Source organism: Triturus cristatus, chromosome 10, assembly GCF_964204655.1.
Source record: "Triturus cristatus chromosome 10, aTriCri1.1, whole genome shotgun sequence".
NCBI classification, from domain to species: domain Eukaryota; kingdom Metazoa; phylum Chordata; class Amphibia; order Caudata; family Salamandridae; genus Triturus; species Triturus cristatus.
The window spans coordinates 1,128,202,729-1,128,226,306 of NC_140593.1; the positions used below are offsets into that span (position 1 = coordinate 1,128,202,729).

General features: G+C 42.5%; 1 protein-coding gene across 2 annotated transcripts; it reads left to right on the plus strand.

Annotated features, from left to right (window-relative positions):
- The first annotated feature begins 1,057 nt into the window (after positions 1 to 1,057).
- Positions 1,058 to 22,758, plus strand: GFER (growth factor, augmenter of liver regeneration). Of its 2 annotated transcripts, none has more exons than XM_085629385.1 (3): positions 1,058 to 1,385; positions 12,940 to 13,148; positions 22,383 to 22,758. In XM_085629385.1, exons 1-3 carry the CDS (start codon positions 1,128 to 1,130, stop codon positions 22,543 to 22,545), a joined length of 630 nt encoding a protein of 209 aa, XP_085485511.1. In that variant the 5' UTR covers positions 1,058 to 1,127; the 3' UTR covers positions 22,546 to 22,758. The 2 variants fall into 2 exon arrangements, with proteins under 2 accessions (XP_085485511.1, XP_085485510.1); XM_085629384.1 differs by having other exon boundaries at positions 1,065 to 1,385; positions 12,937 to 13,148.
- The last annotated feature ends 820 nt before the right edge of the window (positions 22,759 to 23,578 follow it).

The window sequence follows — 23,578 nt, forward strand, 5'->3', positions numbered from 1 at the left end:
TGTGAAGTTAATTAAAACAAGCCCGGCGGAGCGTGGCGCGCGCGCGCTTGGGGGCGGGGGAGCGAACCCTTTGAAGTGCTCCCAAAAAGCGGAGTGCATGGCGGCACCAAGCGCGTGATTGTGCGCGTGCTAGCAATGCAATCCGCTTTTTGGGAGCACTTTTAAAAGCCCCTATAGTCTCGCTTTGCGATCGCTTACGCGATAGCAAGGTGAGACCTAAAAATGGCACGGTTTTGGAACAAATGTCAATTCATACTGAAAGGAGCCTTGAAATGTATGCTCTCTCCAAGTAACTTGTTTCTTTCTTCCAGGCAGCGCTGGATAAGTTCGGCTGGAGAGGGGCTCAGGGTAGAGGTCGTGCCATAGCTAATTGTATTTATGTGTAGTTTGCAAATGTGTGCCATATATATATATACACACATACATATACACATTTATTTATCTGTGTGCGCGCGCGTTTTTTTTCAAGGATTGTTGTGCGTAGGACCGGTCTCGGTACTGTCCCAGTGCACTGCAATTTAGAATAAACTACGCTTATCTTCACCTGGGGTACCGTTATCCTTTACAAGCTACACACAATCAGGACAGGCCGGACATAAAAGGAAGGCTAAAGAATTTAGTCCTACTTTTATATCTGGTCTGTCCTGGGGTTTTTTCTGATCAAAAACTGGTCACCCTCTCATGTGCACCAACACTTAGGCATTTGTAGCAGCGCTTTTATTCAACTAACATCCTCCACCATATCCTCATTCGACGCCCCGGAGCTCCACCGGTCTCCTTTCCCTATGCGCTACACCACACCGCCCGCTAACAGACGCTTCGTTCGAAAGCTGATTCCGACACTGCCAGGTTGAAGAGAGACCGTCCCTCCGTCCCTTTGCCACCAAGCTCACTGCAATATTTCCATAGACTTAGACCCCACCGATGTCCAAAGCCCACCAAACAAACATGACACAAGAAAGGAAGTCGACCGCGCATTGAACTTGAAAACACGCTCGCGCTAGCACGTGGTTATGCGTGGTCGCTAGGGACGCCACTTACGCTCTACTAATAGGAAGTAAATGAGAAGTAAAAGCAAATGAAGAGCGAAGGCTGGAGAAGTACCCAGAAGGCTGTGCGACTTCAACATGGCGGCGCCCGGTGAAAGACGTCCGGACTCCGCCGGTCAGTCTCCCGTTGCCTCGGCACAGGAACCCTCTGCGGCGCCCACCCCTCAGGGTCACCGTGTTTTGACAGATCATTCACAGGCGCTAGCGCAGTTCTTCCAGGCTGGGTTAGCTGCAGAAGGGAGCGGGGATAAAAAGAAGCCATGCCGAGCCTGCATGGATTTTAAGAGTTGGATTAAGCAGCAGCGGAAACAGAACCCTGGAGAGCCAGGAAAAACGGTAAGAAATTAGGGAAGACCTTGTGACAAGAAACACCACGAATAATTACTAAGATGATCACAATTTAAAAAACTAAGAAGAGTAAATGGTGGCATACGGTTGCCTCCGTTCGCGATCCATTGAAAGTTAGTTGGTCTTTGGCCATGTGCTGGATGTGGAGAAAACATTTCAATGTAATGGGAAGGAGCATCTGTCTGGTTGCTAAAAACTTCCTGGGGACATTCTGAAAGCTGACTTAGCAATCTATTCCGCCCATTGCTTACCAGTGGCTTTGCTTTGTGTTCTGTAACTCACATTTGCTTGCTTTCTATTTGCTGGCTTTATTTGTTTTAGGCTGTCCACGATGTCTTTGTCCCTCCTGTGGAGCATATGTTTACCCCCTCTTTGACTCGCTCCTCGGCTTTCCTTTAAACGTGCCTTAAATTTTGTTCTTGTTACATTTGCTGTGCATTCAAAGAGAGGTCAAAATGTCAGGCTATGTCTGCAAAGGTAGATTAGTGTGAACTTTTCTTTCTCTGACTTGAAAGTGAGAGGATTTATGTGACAATCTGGGGATGTGAGAGGAAAGGCGTTTTTGTAGTACTTAACAAAATTTAAATGTCTGTTAATGAACTGTACACATGTTTCAGAATATATCATAATTAGGAAAGTGCACACAAAGCACTTTTTTCTTCTAAAGTGTTGCGGACACAAATATTTTAATATGGTCAAAACAAATCAATACACTAGGTGATGCCATTTCCACACGTTGGCATGTTGTAAAATGTCATCAATAATACTATATGTCTGGTCAAATGTAATGGTCCTTTCGATTGAAAATGTGTTTCCGTAATGGCAGTGCGCTACCACACCATGCACACTCCACCCTACTCAACTCTGTGCCACTCTACTCCTGTGCACTCTATGCCACTCTGCCACGCTATCCACGCTATGTCATGCCACTCTACAATATTCTACTCCACTATACTCCACTTTACGCCACTCCGCTCTGCGACACTCTCGGACACTCCACTTTCCGAAACCCCACTCGGACACTCTACTCCGTTCCACTCCGAGACACTATGCCACTTCAATCCACAACACTCTACACCACTGCAATCCATGACACTGTACTCTACTCCACTCTAGGCCACTTACAGCCAGTGTACCAAGATTTCTTTTCTTGAATCTGGGGACCCCACACCATTGGTGATAACGCAGTTCTTGAGCTCGAGAGATGTGGAAGCTACTGCCAACTCCTCCTGCCAGGTTCGGGACCTCTGAGGACTTCGACCCAAGGCTGCCAGGAGAGGATGATTGGACATTGCTTAGAGGGAGAGAGCTGATAAACTACTCAGGAGGGTTATGGGATGTATCCTTGAACGAGGAAAATGCTGCTCAGCAGAAAAGGGGCCGTGAATAACTTGAGGCGGGGAGAGCCAACGAAGCCCACTGCCACCTCTAGGAAGGACCTGCCACCTCTAGGAAGGATTCTGTGAGAGTGGGGTCCAAGGATCCCAGATTGTCTCAACAATGGAATCGAATTGCTGGATCGAGGGTACAGAGGAACTTGTACCCAGAAAAGCTCCCCAGCTAAAAGTGTCAAGAAGTCACACTGAGCTTAAAAAAGATCGGACTGTGCCTGCTGTCCCCACAGAAAGAATCAAGCATGCCTGAGAATATTCTCACCTGCTGAGAGTCTTCCACCAGATTGAGTAATGACCATGAACAGTGGTCGCCTAGTTTGCTTTTAGTCTTTCTTGCTCCGAGGGGGCAAGATGGCTTCCACCAGTGTTTTTCACATTTGAGGAGGCCTGCGTTCAACACATTTACCCTATGTCCCAAGACCTGTAGGGAGGGCAGCAGAATCTAGGCCAGAGGGCCACTTGTATTTTAACATTGCTGGGAAAGAAAAAGCCTTCTTAGCCACCTCCTCGAAGTAGGATAGAATGATGTTGGTGTCTGGATCTAATAGATTTTGTGGCTGAGTGAACTGTGTTTGACCCTAGACTCACAGGTTTAAATCCTGATGGGTCCCCTCAGCCTTTCGTTTTATGAAGGTCAATATAATAAATACAATTGAATTGGATAACCAGCAAATCAGTAGTGCAATAAAACGCTTTGGGCTCAAACAACTGCTCTACAAAAACACCTATTATGTTATTTCATCAACTCGTAAAGTATTTCAGCTCCCTTGTCCAATCTGTAACTACTATTTTGAGTATTAATTGTCACCCCTATGGCAAAACAAGTCTTACAAGTGTATCAAGACTTGACTAGTTGGCTAGACTTTATCCAGCAGAGCGGGGAAACAGCCTTTACCACAAAGCATTTTCTACGCATTACGTTTACAACGATACACTTACCTCGTAAACGTCTTCACAACGCATAATGCTTCAACGACCATCTTCACCACGCAAGCAACGTCATCACGGAACAACGTCATCAAAATCCGAAAAAAAGCATCAGTCCGTTTTCAGTGTCGGCGGAGACCTGCGGAAAAAGGAAAAAAAAAGAAGAAAGGGGGCTTGGGGGGGGGGGGTCTCCCCCCAAAAAAGAAAAAGCGGAGTAGAGGTAAAATCGAGGTAACGGCAAAGCGTGGAAAACACATTCCGTTGTAACGCATGCATGGTAAAGGCATGCGTTGCAACGGAATGCGTAGTAACGACATATATTCGTGGAAACGCTAAGTCTTTGGCCACTGCAAAGAATATGTCTAGGTTAGAGACATGTGAGTGGAAATCTGGTTCCTCTGCCATTGTTTCCAGGGTCCTATCAAGTTCTGCATCTTCACTGTGTACCTTTAGTGCATGTTTGGGCTGGGCATTTGGAAAACTTTCGCTCATATTTTGTTTGTGGCTGTTTTTGACTGTCAAATGTCTGTATGTAATTTAGCTGTGTACTGCAGAACAATGTAGATTCCTCTAATTTATGGAGAGGATTTGGCTATGATTTGCCATATTACAACAACTAACAGAAGGTGCAAAGTCCAATCAAAAAGAATAGCAAGACCTACTGGTTTTTTTAGATATGAAACCTGGACAATTCCTAATAAACATATTTTTTGCCCAGGTATTCATTTTTAATTCACACCCACACAAGAGCACTGCACATCACTAGAGTCCTTAGGGTTTGAGCGCACACCCTGGCAGGAGCATTTTTCTTTTCGGGAAATATTAGGCTGTGCACCCAGCAGAGCCCTTGGCTCGTGATTGCGGGCCCAGACTGTGATTCCCTAGAGTCTCAGATGACGAAGTTCCGCCAGTGAGGGTGGGCTGATGGACTCTTAACTCCTGCCGGGTGGTGTACTAACTATCCGAGGTGTCTCTTGCACTCTTTCACACCACATAGTGGCTTGCTATTCTTTTTGATTGGACTTTGCACCTTCTGTTAGTTGTTGTAGTATTCTGTGGGGATTGGAGGTGTAGTAGTCCCTAAACTAAATTTCCCCTGTGACCCCTTTATAAATTGTTTCTTCTTATGATTTGCCATATCCCATTTTTTTTTCTTTGTTTGTAAATTTGCAGTATTTCTTTTAAAAAACGTTGTCTGTATATAAAAATTGATTTGTTGCTTTCATGAAGTAGTCAGGACATCCTTAGTTGACATGAATAGAACTGAAGTGACTAAAGTCCTAATTACTAGTTACATAGAGGTCATAATAATGAGTTTGCAGGTATTTAACGCATCCGATAACTATCGGATGCATTAAATACATCACGCTTCGTTACATTTCAGCTGGTCAAATTTGCCTAAATTTGACAGGGGAATTTACCATACCATGCAGATTTTTGTGCGTTAATCACCAAAATCCTCATGTTATTCCACACAAACTCGTAATAGCTGCTACTTCACACACCTCATAAATAACGTACACTGTGGAATCGTTAGTTATCAGGTGTGCTAAAAAGCATCTATACTTTTAATCGGGGCCTAAGAGTTTTCAACTGTCGTGTTATTATTGCCAGTATTCTGTAAGACTGCTCCTTCTGGGTGCGAGTGATGGTGCTGGTAGCATAAGTGAGACGGTGCTGACATGCATTAGCAGGCCGATCTTAAGGCGAGTTCTAGAAGTCCACTAGTAGCTTGTGTAAATATCTGTTGGGATGAATGAATGTATTTTTTATTTCGGGGCTGTAGCCCGCACACCATGAGTGTGTAATACAGGGACAATGTATATAGCAAGTGCTGATGGTCTTTCGGATGTGGTTGAACTTGATGAAAAGTGGTCGATGGTGGATGTACTTGTGATGGCTCACGTCCATCCTGGCCTTCTGACTCCTTTCCCAGTCAAAAAAGCTCCTGCTCAGTACCCAGAGGTCTTCACTGTACACAGAGCCTTCTTCACCTCTGAACTACGTACACACACAAACATGTAGTTTGCTTTCACACTCTTACTGTTCAACTACTCAGTCACTAAACTGCAACCTTTACTTGACTACCTTCAGCCAGAGGCGCAACTAGAGCCAAATTTCGGGGGGTGGCTAAGAAATAATTTCGGGGGGACGCGGAGTCTTTTAAGCCATAGGCAGAGTGGAGCTGCAGGGGCTCTTAGAAGGGGTGAAACAACAGCAAGGCCTCATTAACATGCAAATGGTCTTTTAAAGACCTGTGAAGTGCTCGGGTGCGGCTGTGTGCGTGCCGGGAATCTTTCTCATCCCGGGCTGCCACATGCGACGGGGGGGGGGCTGAAGCCCTGTGAGTCCAATGGGTGTTGCGCGCCTGCCTTCAGCCACACACACCCTCACCTTCCCCTATCCACTCATATTTACCCCTCACCCACTCAACCTCACATTTACTGGCTCGTCCATCCATGCAACCCCACAGAAACCAACAGACAGTCCTGCTGTTCAATAAACACCTGGCTGCTACTTGTTCTTTTCATCTGTAGCATTGCATGGGGTATCTTTTTTTTGAAGTTGCTTCAGTGCCCAGACATCTTAGAGAAGCATCAATGACCAGCTGAAGGTTCTACATTGAGCTTCGTGTCTCCACAACTCTGTCTAGAAGGGGTTTATAGGTTCCAGTCATATACGTCATGTACGGGATCTCCAGAGGACGATTGCCAGTGCCAGCACATAGGATTTGGTACAACCCAATGTTTGCATTTTTCTCGATCCATCAGAGGTCCATTTGGAGAATCCTACATCGTCTTTGTGCTAGTGGGGCTACAATATTTGATTGGAATGATGATAGCCATATTTTGGTGTATTTTCGATTAGGAATGGTGGGTAGTCCTCAAATCCTAAGATAGATGTCCCATTTTTGTATCTTTTGTTGTTGTTGTTGCTTTGGATTTAAGATAAAATGTGACCAAATAAGCTTGGAGCTGAGTATCTTAGTTTCTCTACGTCAGTCAGTAATTTGATGATGTCTGGTTGGTCAATCAGTGACCTCTTTTCTTAACAGAGGACATCATTTTAAAGAAGGTACAGAACTCTGATGTAAGGATTTTATATTCAGAGTGAAGTTGGGAGAATGGCATAAAGTATCCATTCCTGAATAGCTGTGCAACTATTACAGATACTGCATGTTCTCATAAGGTCCAGAAGATGGTTTTGCTTTTTGTTTTTATCCTTCCATAGTGACATCCATTCAGATTTCAATAAAAGAAATTCTGTAAACTTGTGCCAATCAATTTAATTTTCTTTATTAATAACTGAGTATGGTAAATCCGGTTTTGATAGTTCCTTTTTAGCCGATACCTGTTGGAGTATTTGGTTCTTTATGTGATCTTCTTTAAACTAATGTATAACGTGTTTCCCAAGGAACGCTTTTTGATATGATCTAAAGTTTGGTAATCTTCCACCCTTTGATTTTGTCTTTTTTTATTCTGTTTATTCCTGGGTTATTCTGTTCCATAGACCTTTTGAGATCATGCTGTGTCTATAGAGTTAATGAATTTATTTGAAAGTTGAAGGGGAAGCATTTGTAAGAGATAATTGATTATAGGTGCAAGAATCGTTTTAGTTGTTTCCACTCTGGCCCACCATGATGAATATTTTGGTGACCATTTGATGGTTTTCTTCTCTTTCACGTTTATTGTTTCTTCTAAACCTTTAGTGAAACACAGACAGAAATATTTACGATACTTGTTTTGCCATTTCAGACGAGTTTTGTGCCATTGTAGGAGTGCAGTTCAGTTTATTAGCATCATTTCAGGGCTTTGTTTGTTTAGTGAATAGTTGAGTTAGCAGCATATTTTTAGAGTGTGTTCACCATTGCTGGCATGAGTTGTCTACTTTTAATATGAACAGAATTATTGTATTGTAATTGCATTTATATAGCCTTTACTACCCCTGACGAGGCGTCAAATCGATTTTTCAGTGAGTAGCACGCTACTCCGGAACCCATAAAGGATTAGTGGTGAATTGGTGTAATGCAATAATGAAAGTAATTTTAAGTGGTGGGTATGTTAGTCAGTTATTTGGATTAAGAAGAATAGTAGAGGGGTAGTAGAGGGAAAAGATTTGCACTTAAATAGTGCCTGCTACCCCTGATGAGGTGTTAAAGAGCTTTTCGATGAGTAGCACACTACTCTAGAACCCAAACAGGATTAGTGGTAATTAGTATTGTGGAATATGCAATTCATTTGAGTGGTGGACATGTTAGTCTGTAATTTGGATTGAAAAGCAATAGTGGAGGGATAAAAGAGGGAAAGGTCTACAATTTAATTATTTTGGGTGGGGGGTTATATCCATAGGAGGGGGTTTGGGGTGAGTAAAAGGGAGGTGAATTGGAGTTAGTAAAGGGAAATATGAAATTAATTTGAGTGGTAGCATGTTGTTCTGTTTTTTTGGATTGAAAAGGAATAGTGGAGAGAAGGAGGGATAGAAGAGGGAAGGGTCTAGAATCTTAATATATATATATATATATATATATATATATATATATATATATATATATATATATATATATATAGATTTTTAGTTCATCGTAGTAGGAGGGGGTTTGGGATGAGTAAAAGGAAGGTGGAAGGGAGAGTCGGAGGTAGGGGGTTTAGAAAGGCTTGTTTGGGAGATCTGAATAGTAAGAGGTATGGGATGATGCAAGGAGGGGTAGAGAGGGGAAGATTCTATAAACTGTTATTTTGGGGATCATATTAGTGTTATGGAGTTTAGGATAAATGGGAGAGTGAAGGTAGAGGATATATTAAGAGCAATATAGGGTGTAAAATAGGGTAGTGCGTTGGATATGCTGAATTTGAAGAAAAGTTTTTTAATATATATATATATATATATATATATATATATATTTATTATTATTATTATTTTATTTTTTTTAAGTACATGAAAGGTGTCTATGTAGATTAAAGATGCATTTAATAAACTCCGGCTTTCAAGTGTTGTTGTACTTTTAATTTTTTATTTTTAGTAATTCAATAGTAAAGCACTTGTAAATAAAATAGTTATATTAAAAGATTTACTTATTTATGCACTCCCTTGTATACATGTTAAAAACATAGACTAATGTAATATGTACATTTGTTAAGCAAAACTAATGAAAATCCATATTTTTAAAAACACAATTATTATACAAAGCAATACACATAGGTACATATCTATAGTCCAAATAAATGCTTCTATACAGAGGGATATGCTGTATATTTCTGTTTGCGTATGGTTATGTGGGGAATAGCCAATTCTAGAGTACCTTTCTGAAAATCAGGTGGTTATCCGTGGATCTCATGTTGGAAGGTAAAGAGTTCCATAGTTTGGCTGCTTGAACAGAGAAGGAGGTGCCACCTACGCTTGTTTTTTTTTTAATGTTTGGATTTTGAGACGAGGTACCACTCTAGAGTGGAGGTTCCTTTGTTGAATGTGCTTGGTGACTTTATTCCTGATGAAGAGCAGTCCTGTTCCATGTATCGTCTTGTGGGTGATACAAAGCAGCTTGAATGTGGAACTTCTGGCAACCAGTAATCAATGCAGGGCTTTCAAGGCAGGGGAGATGTGGTCTTGCGGCTTTATATGTAAGAGTAGTCTGGCAGCAGAGTTCTGGATCTGTTGTAGTCTTTTCAAAGTTGTTTTAAGAGAGATCCATGGTAGAGGCTATTCTCGTATTCGAGTTTAAACAAAACAAGAGCAATGGTAGCCTGGACCTTTTGTGGAAATCCCAGATGGGTGAAGAGTTGTCACCGAGTTTTTTTTATAGTAACCAAGCTTGATCTTACATATTTGTTCTCTTGGGCATTTGTTGATAGCATGGAGTCCATGGTCATTCCGTGGTTTCTTACTTCCTTTCATACTTTAGGTGGTGTTCACCGATCATCAGGCCAGGCGGCTAGCGGGTCTGAATTTTTCCAATTGCCACACGTGAGTATTTCCAATTTGAGATGGCTCCACGTCATCCATTGATCCATGGCTCTGAAAATTGGTGAGTTTCCAATGTCTTTGGGGTATTCCAGTTAGAGTATTTGCGTGTCTTCTGCATAGTTATAGCACGTGAGGTGTAATTGATTGATCAGTGTCGCTAATAACTTCATGCAGATGTTGAAAAGCATGGGTGAGATGACACAGCCTTGAGGGACCCTTGCTTTGGTGAAGTACGGTTTGGACGAAAAGGAGGGGGTATGGATGGCGTTAGTTCTGTTGCGATGGTAGGATGTGATGGGGTCTAAATGACATTTGCATATGCCACAGGTTTGTTTTCTACATTCCTATTTTGTTTTTTTGATTTTATTATTCAATCTATAGGAGCCAACAAAAGGCTTGAGTGAGTGGAAGGGATCCTTGTCTTTGTGCCTCTGTTAGGTTAAAATAATTTGTTATGATTCCATTGATCATAACTGCTGCTTTTGGATTTTGATATATGGCCATCATTGCTTCGATATCTTTTGGACCAAATTAGAATTTGGAGTCTCAAATGCCATCTTTGTAGCCACGGTGATGACAGCTACTGTGTTTGCTTTGTTCAACTTTTCACTTATATTTGTAAATGTTCAGAATTGTTTCCTGACTGCTTTGATTTTATGACTTCGGGTGTGACCTCCATGTTCCTGTTGTTAGATCTACACTTAGAATTTGCAGTCCAAATGTATATGGATATTGGTGTGTAGTTTGCCAGTCATTTGCCAGTCAAGTGTGGGCTATGCCATTTTTTAGACATGGCTAAGATGGTTGTCTTTCACATCATGCTTTATTTTGCGCCTCTTGTAGAATTTGTGAAAAACTGATTACGGTTTGTGCTAAGATGTTTCCTGTCTTCTATAATTGTCTGATTACTTCTTGTAGTGTTGGGTCTTGCTCTAATTCTGTTGCAAGATTTGTCATCTATGGTAGGAAGAGGAGTTTTCGTACATATGAGGTGATATCCTTTTTCGTAATGCACAGTTGTTCTGTGTATAAGCCTTGATATAGCAACTTAATGACTTCTGCTATGTCAGTATCCTCGGTTCTTAGTTTCCTGGATTTTGCAATTGTATGCAATCTCTTTTACTTGTGTTTCAGGTAACTAACTAGCATTTTACCTGCTTCATTCCTGCTACTTCATTTTTGCGCATTAATGTTTAGTGATGTACCTGCCCTTTTCCAGAGGAGTTTGTGTAAACATTTTTAATGTTCTCAGTATCTACGTCCTCGATCTCTTTCTTATGTTGTTTGTTTTGTCTGCATCTATGAATACAAATTTGCTTTTAAATGTTGCTTTCATTACAGCCCACTGTAGTGGGTATCCCCTGCAGATTCTTTGGCAAGCTTCACCTACTGCTGGCGCAGTTAGTCACTGGGTATTGTCAGGAAAAACGGTCATGGCTGGAGTTACGGACACCATTTTGTTTTTTTCAACCAGTGATGGAAAAACTTCTATTCAGCTCCACAATGGTGTCCTCAACTCAGCAGTCATCTGGTATTTGTCCTTATTGCGTAAGGTTTCTTTTTTTCTCTGTCAAGTGTGTTGCTGATACCAGAGATTAAGCCTGGGTATCAGTATGAAGTAGAGCTGTGCATTTTTGATATGTGCTCAGATATCTGAGTTTTGGGACCGGGATTACTGATTTCAGGTGGTTCTTGGGGTGTTTTTCCGACATGTTTTTTTGTGTGTTTGCACATTTATTTACAATTAAAAATCAAAAATCTAGAGCAATTCAGTAGAGAATGATAAATGTCCTGGCACTTCTCCTGTTGTAATTGGTACCCCACATTTGTGATTTGGCCTATCACATGGGCCAGGAAAGGCCCAAAAGCGAATCTGTGTCAACAGAGGGTGTGAAGTGCGAATAAAATAGACCTTTCTTGTATTGGTTGTCAGCTGTATTTAAGTCGGGTGTTGGCTGTGACCTATAGAAATGTACCAACCTAAATCCAAATAACTTCCTAAAACTAGAAACCCAGGGGAATATGGTGTGGTGTAGCTTACGTTGATCCCACCACGTCTTCTAGTCCTGCAAATGTCAAACTTTGGGTGAAATCCTAGAATTTTGGCATATTTCTGGAAGGAAAAGTTATGGAATCTGGGTGGAATTACAAAAGTTCCACAACCCAGTATACCCATACTTCTAACAAAAATAAAGCGGTGCCCTACGTATGTGCGTGTGGGAATATTGCTGGATAAACAAGGGCCACAAAACGCACCATTGAAACGGCAGGATTTTTTAATTATAATGATTCTTGCAATTAAGGTAGGTATGGCATTAGGGTCCAGGCTCAGCTGGTACCCATGGAAACTAGACATCTGTGGAATTCCTTGGAGGTGTGGTTTATATGGATCCCACTATTTTCAAGTGCCCATAATGTCTTGCAAATGCCAAACACTGGTCAAAATCACAGATTATTCACATATTTCTGTGAGGGAAACATTGTGGAATCTCTAAGAATCTTACCACCTAGCATTCTCGCACCTCCCCCAATATAAATGTACCTTATATATGTGGCTGAGACCTTCAGCTGGGCTAGGAAAGAACCAAAAGCATACCATGGAAACATCAAGATTTTTGCTTTTGAAATTTATTGATTCTTGGAATTATATTGCTTTGGTATTTTGACCTGGGATCCATGGAAATATATGAACCCCTGACATTTCTGAAAACTAGGTTCTCTGACAAGCCCAGAGTGGGTTGGCTTATGTGAATCCCATTATTTGTACCTTACACATTTTTTTTGTAGAAATGTTCTTTTCTGAGTGGGCATAGCACCCATGACAAGATAGGTCATACTCAAATCAGCCTTGGTGTTGATCTAATAGGAAAAGTCTAGCTCAAAGTACCATATCAAGTCATCTCTGAACTGGACCACTAGCAATCCAAGAACAGGATTGGCCTCTTCTATTAGGTGCCACTTGATTCCAGTAGCACCGTGAGCACGGGTCCCACACCTTGGCATACCTATTGCGCTGATATTCATATATCTGGATCTAATCTGAGGTGGCATGGTGAGCAAATAAGCAATAGTTCTTTGTATTCTTCAGTGTTTTTTTTTTTGATTGAGGCTCACCAATTTACACCACCAGCTTTGTCTATCCTGTTACCCGTTGTGGCTCTGAAGGTGCAGACAAAGAGTATTTTGATATCTTATGAAAGTTATCCCTTTAATAATTCATTGATGTTTGCTCATTCACTTTGTCCTCTTTTCTACAGCAGACCAGAGTTGAGGAGGAGGGAGACCGCCCCACAGATTGTCCTTTAGACCGAGAAGAACTTGGCCGAAGCACGTGGTCGTTCCTACACACAATGGCTGCTTATTATCCAGACCAGCCAACGAGTCATCAGCAGGAGGACATGAAAAATTTCTTTACTTTATTTTCCAAGTTTTTTCCATGCGATGAATGTGCTGAAGATTTAAGGGAAAGGTGCGTACTTGTTGTTTTTTAAATTGAAATTTTAAAGAAAAAGAACATTAGATTGCTCTCTCTGCCCCTTGCATCATCCCCGAAGTGCTACATCTGTAGGTTTTGACGAACCCCCCCATGTTATGTTGCGATGTAATCTTGTTTTGTTAGTGAATGTTAAGCAAACACTTGGTCTGTTAAAGGTTTTGTGCAGAACTTGTCTGTGATTGTGGGTTTACTCACATATCTGGGATCTGTGGAGCTGTTCCTGTGGACATGCCTTGGCACAAAGAGTAAGTGTGGTGAGGAATAAGTGTAAGGCTTTAACCATTCAGCTTTAGATCTGTGAGGATGTGAAAAAGGCTAACTAGTGTCCAAACTTGCAAGAATTTGGTATGATTTTTGGTTGTCCGTGTAGGATGTTTCTCAGAGGGGGTGACTGACTTCTGACTGTCTAGCAAACCAGAATCCGCTTTGGGTCTCACCAGAGCTTCTGCATTAGCAGAATGGCATGGTCTTTTTCTTAGATACAGGGTTGTGTGTGTTATCTTGCTATGTTAAGGCACCCTAATTGTTTCTAGTATCTCAACAGTATTCTATTGTGACTTATGCCCCCAGTTCCTGTGTTCCACTCTACCCTGAGGAGAAGACAAAACACCAGGAGACAAGCAGAGCTTGGAACCGATTTGTCATTAGTGTGGAAGAGTGTGAGAATCTGATCTGCCCTAGAGAAGAGATGTTTATAATACATAATATTTTAAACCGTGACTTTTCCAGAAGCCAATCGAGGAACTTCATGACCGGAGAAATATAGTATGCCGATTTTAAGACCAAAAATTGTGCGAGCCACGTTTTTTCAGGTCTTTTTAAATGTGCTCGGCGACTACACCCAGACCCACATAGATGGTAAGAATCTAGTGCAGGCATTACCTCTGCTAAAACCCATGCATTCTTATGAGCAGAAGCCAATTGGTAGAGTTGAAGGATGACTCGGACTCCAACAGAATCTCTGAATTATGGTCTCTTATCAAAAGAATAGTGTATGGCTCATGAAAGCAGACGATCTAAACTGGAATGCTGTGGGGCCCAGTGGAGTAGTAGAACTCACTCAGTTATGGTGCATATAGTTGTGGATCTGTGCCTGTCATTCCGTGACCCCGGGCCTTATTTAGATCTCGGCAGACAGTTTACTCCGTCACAACAGTGACCGATACAGAGTCCGCCGAAATATATTTCCCATTATATTCAATGGGATTTTTGTTTCGGTGGATGGGATATTATTGAGTAACCTGTCCTAGAAAATCTAATTCGGGCCCTTAATGTTGAAACGCAGTCCAGCTTGAATGCTAATCTAGTGCCTTTGCTAATCCAATAGAAGCCTACTTCACAGGTGGGGTCGTGCCTTCCCAGGAATGGTGTGAACCAGACCAGGAAAGGAATCCTTCCGGGGTCCAGACTAGCAACTGTTTTGGCCTTCTGTCTTCAAAGACACAGTAGTAGAAGGCAGAACAGGAAAATGATGGAGGATAAAAGGCTTTTGAAACCAATTCAACCGTAACCACATAGTGAATTTAATTATTGTGGTATAGAGGAAAGCAAATCATTTAGACATTGAAACATTCAAACCTCTGCTTTGGAGCCCACTATAGATTATTCAATTCTCACTCATTTCTGAACGACAAAGAATAAAAATGTCCAATAATTTCATGTGGTATTGTGAATGCATTCTGAGTTGGAATTCCCTTCAGAATGTCATGATGCAGCCTTCAACATCGCCCCATAATTGTGAAATGATTGATTTTATGAGAACCCAATACTTTCATGAGCATTCTGAAGAGGGCTGAGAAAAGGCTCACAACAAAAATAACATTATTGTATTACTATTATGTCATAGGTGCAGTTTTAAAAATCTACCAACAGTACTTCTCTGGTCTGAATCGGTACACAAGGAGGCTGAACTCTGGGGCTGACCCTGCCGGTGAGCCCTTTGAGAGTGGGGTGTTGCTCCTCCTCTATTCTAACATCCTAATCCCTCCCCATCCGTGGCAAATCTTGCAGTTTTATTGTATCCAGATACTAATGTCTTCAGCAATGTTCCTCCATAATCCCCTCAACACTGACCTTCCGAGATGCGGCCCAAACTTGTGGAGCATCACATATCTGATAAATCAAATGGCACAAAGAAAACGGACTTTATCTTCTATTCCAAATGCCCGGCTAAATGGAAAAACCTCTTCCCTCTCCTCCTTCAAGTCACTAAAACAATCAAAATACCCTAGGGGACAAAACTGACGACAGCCCCCTCCCCTTCTTTTAGAGGGAAAATCAATATATCCATTTTCAGGACAGGGAATATACTCACACAAGCCACCGACCCTCAGCTCGACATCTTTGATACACTTCCGTTCATTGTTTACTTCACTCACACAACAGGGCAAATCGCCCCAAATGCCTATCTCCCCCGTAAGCCAATCCAACCCAGAACAGCCCCGCCTTCTTCCTTCTAAGGATTCACCATCTAACTCCGTGTCACCCCTGAACACTTCCATCAACCTTGCCGCGCCCACCAACACACACCGCCGAATAATGCCCTCAAGAATGACTTCTCATGCTCCCACCCTATCCTGCAATCTCACGAAAATAAACCCAGATAATACTCACACCAAGCCTAGGGATGTGTCCCCCTCCCCTAGTCCTTCATCCACTGATCTAACAGAAGATGCTGTTCCTTCTAACGATAACCCTACTCTACCTACTCAGACTATGGATAATCCCAGGCCCTTTGACACTGATCACCCCTATAACTTAGCGCTCTCTGCTCCCCTTTACTCAGGACTGGCCACGGATTCTCCCACTCTCAATGTATCTAACCCTCCGACTCCCACGGACACAACCAGCAACCTGGACACGCCCTCCAACACTCACTGAAGTCAACTACCTACCAGAAGGTCCCCACCTGCTCCCACCCTTACGTACAAGCTCTCTGTAACTAATCCAGATGATGCCCATTGCAAACCTAGTGACGAAGTTCCTATCCTTAGACCATCATCAACTAAATACTCAGCTGACCCCCCCCCCTTCACAAGCCAGACCCTACGCATCTCACTCAGACTGTCTTCAATCCTTGTCCTAATGACACAAATTACCCTCATAGCGCTGTGATTTCTGCTCCCTGATGCGCAGGTCTTACTGCGGTTTCCCCCACCCTCAATGAGGGAGGCACCTCTAACACTCTCTCACAGATTCTGAACCGAATGGAGCGTAAACTCAACTCTCTTGCTACCGACTCTCCACATCTTTGACAGGATCTCTCAAACTAGGCCATCCCTGCCGGCTCTCACACTCACGAGAGTTGCAAATTGCCTCCTCATACAGGTTTGCAGACTTTCTCAAAATCCTTCCCCTGGCCCTCCATTCCACTATGCCGAATGGCCCACAGGCCCCACCGCTCACACTGCCCTTTATCCGCACTGGAAGTAGATGCTCTCAGTGAATCTTACCTCCCCAAGACCCAGATCTTGGTCCATAATCCTCCCTCTTCAATCCCTGTAATAATGGGCATAAATAGAACCCCTGTAACTTCTAACTCGCCCAGACCTCCCGCTCAATACTCCACCATTCATACTCTAATATCTGCTAAGGATAATTCCTGCCCTCTATCTTGCATGCTCGTCAACTGTAGATCGGCAGCACAACATGCTACAGATATCGCTAAAACCATTCTCATTGAGGGAATTGATATCACTTTCCTCACGGAATCTTTGCTCAATGACTATTCTACTGCCATACTTGACCTACTTACACCTCCTGGTTACTCCATCATTAGACATGACAGACCGAAAGAACAGGGGAAGTTCTAGACATAATCCACAAAGCTGAAATTCAACTTTCCATTTGAAAGAATGCAGAATACTTGACTTTTGTATACCTTGGCGTTGAACTTAAAGGTAAAGGTTCCCCACCTATCAAACTTCGCACCATCTACCACCCACCTGGTGATCACCCCCTCTTCGCTGAAGAGTTATCTGACCTACTCACTCTATTCTCCCTTACTGACAAAAGGATGTGTTTTTGGGCGATTTTAACATTCATTGGAACAATGCAGAAGACTCCACAGTCAGGCACCTCATGAACCTTCTTGAAATAAATTACCTTAAACAACTCTGCAATGAACCAACCCAAATCAAAGGTGCTACTCTAGACATGATTATCACTAGAAACGAACTGGTCTCCCTCACTGCCATCGTACCCATTGACTGGTCTGACCACCATCTCATTCTGTTCAACATCAATACCATTGTCCAACCTCACTCAGACTTAACAAACAAACTTAAGCAGTGGACCAGAAACCTCAAACAAGACCCATCTACAGCTCTTGAATATATCCTTCGTGAACAACTTTAACATTTCCCTCAACCTCAAAACATGAACGATCTCACTGCCCACTTCAACACGGCGATAACAGAAGTTCTCGACCAAGTTGCACCACTCAAATTAAAACAACTAAGATCAATCCAATCAAAATGGTGCTTTCACTCCGATCTTAACAACGAAAGAAGACAATTCAGACTAGCGGAAAGGTCATGAAGACCAACCCTTTCATCATTACATCTAACTCTACTCAGAACTGCTAGGTTAGCATACAAGAAGCACATTTTCAGAGAAAACTCCTCTTTCTTCTGCATCCTACTCGACTGTGCAAAGAAGAAGCCCAGGTAGCTCTTTAAAATTGTCAAGCGATAAACCACGTCTTCCTCCCCACACGAAATAACAGCCTCTAAAGAACGATGTGAAGAAATTGCCAGCTTCTTCACGGACCAAATCGCTAAAATTGAGCAATCCTTTCTTCAACTCACAAACCTACCTACCCTGCTAACTACTCTCACTGACGCACCTCCCTCTACGGCAGTCCTGCCACCCAAACTTATCAATAATCAATTAACCCCAAATTGAACAAACAACAACCTTTTTAACACCAAATTTAAAAACCACACCAATCGGTTGGTCTTCAAACCCATGACTGAACTAGAAGTCTTCAATATTATTGCGAAACTAAAGCCTGCTTCACACACCAAAGATCCCTTCCTGCAAAAATAGTACATAACCTAAACCACATCATCGCCCCGTGTTGGACAAAAACATCAATACTTCTCTTGCCTTCTGGCTGTGTACTGGATTCCCTCCAACTAGGTCAAATCACACCTATTCTCAAAAACCTGAAGGCAGACCCTAACCATCTCAACAACCTCAGACCTATCTCTAACCTCCCGTTCCTAGCCAAAACTATGGAAAAATGCATCTTACAACAACTCAACAGACATATAGGTGAATCCAACCTACTAACTCCTTCCAATCTGGGTTCAGGAAAGGCTTCAGCACAGAAACCGCCATGCTCAATATTGCAGATGACATCCATAGATCCTTAGAGGATGGAGATGCTTGCCTACTTATCGTACTTGACCTATCGGCGACTTTTGGTACAGTCAATCACCCAGCCTTACTAGAGTCACTGAAGATCCGCTCCGGTATCAAAGGCACAGTTTTAAAATGGTTCACATCTTTCCTAACACACCGATCACAACAAATCAAAATCAAGCCTTGCCTCTCGAAACCCACACTTGTCACTCTTGGTATCCCCCAGGGCTCAATCCTCTCCCCCTCACTTTTCAACCTCTTCATGGAACCGCTTACTATCATCCTGAAACAAGCAGGGATCAAATATCACCTCTATGCAGCTGACACGCAACTCTGCTACAAAATCAAATCAAAGATCAGTACTAAACATGGCAGCACGACTCATAACAGACATTAAACGGTATGAACACATCATGCCTGCCCTCCAGTCCCTAAACTGGCTTCCCATCGAAGGAAGATGCATCTACAAGACTGCCTGCATCACCCCCAAAGCACTCCACTCACATTCCCTGGACTATTTACACAACAAACTCACAAAAGCAGGAAGAACCAGACCGCTGAGAAGCTCTACCACACTTCTTTTCGTTCCTCCCAAAATAAAAGGGAAAACAACCCAGGCCAGCTCTTTCACTGGTAATGCTCCCAACATTTGGAATTCCCTCCGCAGGGACCTACGGGGCAACTCCTCCTTCCCTGGCTTCAAAAGAGAACTGAAATGCCATCTCCTCAACAAATACTGGAACTTTTGAGCAAACTAAACTCTGTTCAAATAAGCTCTCTTGCTCAGTTCAGTCTCCGTTGATCAGCTGGCTGTTTTCTTTCTTTGGGTTTGCCTCTATTGTCTTGGATGTCTTTCTCTCTATGGACTCAAATTTGTTAGAATTGACCTCAATTTCAGTAATTCACCCTCATGGCCAAGCGTTTTTCTATGTATAGATTTTTGTTTACTCCTCCCGCGTGGCCTGTTTTTCCAGTGTATATATTTTATGTATACTTGAACCGAAGATTGTTGCACATCATGTGCTCAGTGGCTGTTTATTGCCTTGCTCTCGATACTGTAAATCGCTCTGATATCTCTGGGTCTAGCTAGAGCTATATAAAACCTTTTAATAAATACCTGAACACCGATGAAATTTAAACCAGCTGGAGGTTTGCACTCCGTTTGCCTTCAGTTTTACAATTAATGACGTTGGTGTGCATGGCTCTGTGATCCTCATCAGGATTGGTTATCTGTAGTGGTCGTCCTGCAGGGAGCCTTGAAACCTGGGAGTATTTGAACTTTGGTTGATGTAGTGCTGCAGTCATTTGTTTCTTTGCTGATGCACCTGTGAGAGTTTTATACAGTTCAGAGGTTCAAGATAGTGCTTGGGTTGCTTCGTTTAGATTTGGGTGGGTTATTATATGACGTTGTTGGGTTGAGGCCTTTGGTGCATACCTTGTTTTCAGCTGAGAAAGGTGCACCTATCATGATAGGTGCACATGTGAGGACAAGGGCAGGGAATTGCTATCATAAGAGAAAGCTCAGCGATTGACCAGACAGCTGGTTAAGGACATGGTTGCGAAAGCTGAATCCGTGCCTTTGTGACTGTAAACCCTTTCTTTTCTCTACCACAGTTGGTGGTCATTTCAGTGACTCTTATGGACTGATCGGAATTGTTTACTAAATCTGGAACTCTGCTACCTCTGTATGAACGAAGTTGGGTGTAACTGTATTTACTGTCTGAAGTTAAACCAAAATTGAATAGTGAGCAAATCAATGGTAAACATGCCCAGCTCTAGAAAGGCATCCCTTTGAAAGCAGTACTGACAAAGTTGAAGATGTTTCTTAATCCCTTTATCCTCTTGGATGTGGTGAATGTTGACGGTACTGAACTCCTGCTGCTTTCTGAAGCTCTCAGATTATGAATCCAGGCATTCTATGGGAAGGAGGAGGGACCTTGATCCCCATGCACTTGTACCTGGAGGTGTTTCCTTGTTTGGTTGTTGCTATGCCCCATGCAACATGTGAATGAAAAATTGACATTGTGTGGACACAAAATGTCCACCTGCACAATGTGTATAGCAAAAGGGACTCATCTGCACCCCCTTCTATTATAGAGTTGTGCCCCAGATTAATTTGCCTAAAAGCCCAATGCTCTTCCAGGGGAACTCAGTATCACACTTCTGATCTCATTCCAAGGACTTCATAACTAGAAATGCAAGAACAAAACACTGGGCCATTTCTTCAATGTACCAAAGTGAATTTATTTGTGTATATTCCCGAAACTGTTAAATAGAATTGGTAATAATGTTTTGTCTTGGCAACTTTTATGCACGTCAACTACACTTCACAAGTCCCAAATGATGTGAAGAGCCCCTCTGCTACTTAATGTTTATCCTTGAGTCCTGTATCTTAGTTTCTTTAGCAGGGTATTCTTGCACAAGTTGGTTCTGCAGTCCGAATATACACAAATCCAACCTGGCTGTTCATCTTTGCACATTTTCAACATTTGAGGCACGATTACGACTTTGGCGGTGTGGAAGAGGGGCTGCCACACCACCGCCCACTCCGCCTGCCAGATTACGAGTTTTCTCGAGCTTGCCGGGCGTTTCTTTGGCTGTGCCTCTGTAAAAGAGCAATGCAATGGGAGCATAAAAGGCATTTCCTGGACGGCATGGACCCTGCATGCTCACAGAGGGCAAATGTGCCCCCCTGCACGCACCCCATGGCCCCGAGGCATCAGGGGCACTGTAGGACCCCCCTTTATTTCCTCTCCACCACAGTTTTCATGGCAGGCTCTCTGCCTTGAAAATAATGGCAGAGAGGAAACTCATAATCTGCTTGGCGGTGCTGCAGCGGCACTGCCAAGCATATTGCGACCTCAAGACCACCGCAGGGGATCTCTGAACCCTGGTGGTTGCGGTGGTCCTATGGCAGTCTGACCAGCCAACTTGTAGTAGGGCAGTCAAACCGCCAGTGTCTGCACCGCCACCGTGGCCACGGCGGTCCATCGGGCTGTCATAACCAGGCCCTTAGTAAGTGTAAGTCACTTTGGAACTATGTTTCACTTAAATGCCCTGCAGTTGCCCTTATACAGCGCTTCCTACCCTTGACGAGGCACCAAGGTTCCTTAGCAGCCGGATAGCATATTTGGTTGGACGAGGGTAGAATTGTTCTGTGGCTTATAGGAAGCCTTCTGGTGTCATTCATGAGTGTCCAGAGCATTACTACTACTTTTGTCTTCTCTTCTGACATGTATTGTCGTGGAAAAAGCAGTGAGTAATATGATGCATGCACTTTGAAAGGAAGCAGCATAACTGCATTATAATTAAGGCTCCCGGTTTTCCGTTTTTACGGATTTTTACAGATAAATACAGACAGAAAGCAATGTGTTTTCTGTCTGCATTTATTTTTAAAAGTGGATAAATACAGAAAACTGTGCTTCTTTTAAGTGACTCTCCGTGCTGTCTTTCATGAATTATAGCCCAACAGCTGAGCAGAAGGACAGCATAGGAAGTTAAAAAAACAGGGTGAAATTTCTTTAAATAACGGCATATGTCAACATACATTTGTAGTATAATGCTAACATTTACCAGTGGATGCACTGTTATGTAATATTTTGCAGCTTAAATAGCTACAACACTAAAGACATAAAAGTACGACTGCGTGTCGATCAGTTAAATATGGAAATGTACAGTTTTACAACTTAATTTATCCACAAACCACTAAATAAATATGGATAAATACAGATAAAATGGCCCAAAAATAAATATGGATAAATGCAGACGGAAATGAAAAAAAAAAAACATAAAACCGGGAGCCCTAATTATAATAACAATTCTGTTTTTTGTTTCTTTTAGACTCGCCACAAAGCAGCCAGACACCAGCACCAGGCACAACTTATCCCAATGGCTGTGCTTCCTTCACAATGACGTCAACAGGAAGTTGGGAAAGTCTGAATTTGACTGTTCCAAAGTTGACGAGCGGTGGCGAGACGGATGGAAGAATGGCTCTTGTGACTAACCTTTACACCAAGTTGTTAATAGTAAAATTAATTTATAAATCTCTGTAGTTCAGTTGTAATTAAGCATTCTGTCTGAAGATGTAATTGTGTAAACCTTTTGTGAATTTCAAAGAAGTGGTAGTTATTTTTAGTAAAAGACGAGTGCATATGAACTGTAAATATATTTTTAATAAAGCTCTTGATAGAGAGGCAATGCACTTTTGGAAGACTGAGACATGCCTATATACATTTATTTATAAATGGTGATGTGAAATGCAACAGGAAATGGAGCAATGACATTCATTCATTGTACAGCCTGCTTACTTCATCAAGGTTGACTGTACTGACACTTCGAAATCGATCCTTGCTAGTAAATGTTTTGCAGGTTTCATATCTTAGTCATTTAATAACATTATTCATATGCTGGGGAGGGTTTCTCTCTTTTGGTGATGTTTTTTCTGCTATACTGTCTTTGGGAAAGAATGTTCAAGGCCCTATATGTGATGTAAAAATGACCTTACTCATTGCCATCCCAGTGTTGTAGACCTCTGGTAGCGTGCTGTCTGTGTAGAGTTTGCTGGTTTCACCCTAAGGCACTATGGGCCTCATGTAGGTAGCCAAATACCGGTCGGTAACGGCCGATTTTCGGTAATTATACCGTTACCGACCGGTATTTTGGCTATTGGTATGTAGGGGGACAAGTTTTGGCTTCGGAATTTACCGAATCGGTAAAATTACCGATTCGGTAATAATACCGAATCGGTAATGTTACCGAATCGGTAACTTTTCCGAATCGGTAATTTTACCGATTCGGTAAATTCCGAAGCCAAAATCGAGATGTAGGGGGAGTGTGTGGGTGTGTTTAAGAGTCGGTATTTACCACCAACTTATAGTTGGTGGTAAATAATTAATGTATGTGTTTAAGCATTTTTACGCGCGTAGCAGTGTGCAATGTGGCATACATACATGCCCTTAGGGCATGTATGTGTGCCACATGTGCACACATGGCCGAATCAGGGGTGCAACAGGGTGTCAATGTGACACCCTGCCACC

Coding starts and splice junctions, on each gene's coding strand:
- GFER (XM_085629384.1), top strand. CDS start 1,128: ATGGCGGCGCCCGGTGAAAGACGTCCGGACTCCGCCGGTCAGTCTCCC. Junction 1,386..12,936: donor CTGGAGAGCCAGGAAAAACG/GTAAGAAATTAG, acceptor TCTTTTCTACAG/CAGACCAGAGTTGAGGAGGA. Junction 13,149..22,382: donor GCTGAAGATTTAAGGGAAAG/GTGCGTACTTGT, acceptor TGTTTCTTTTAG/ACTCGCCACAAAGCAGCCAG.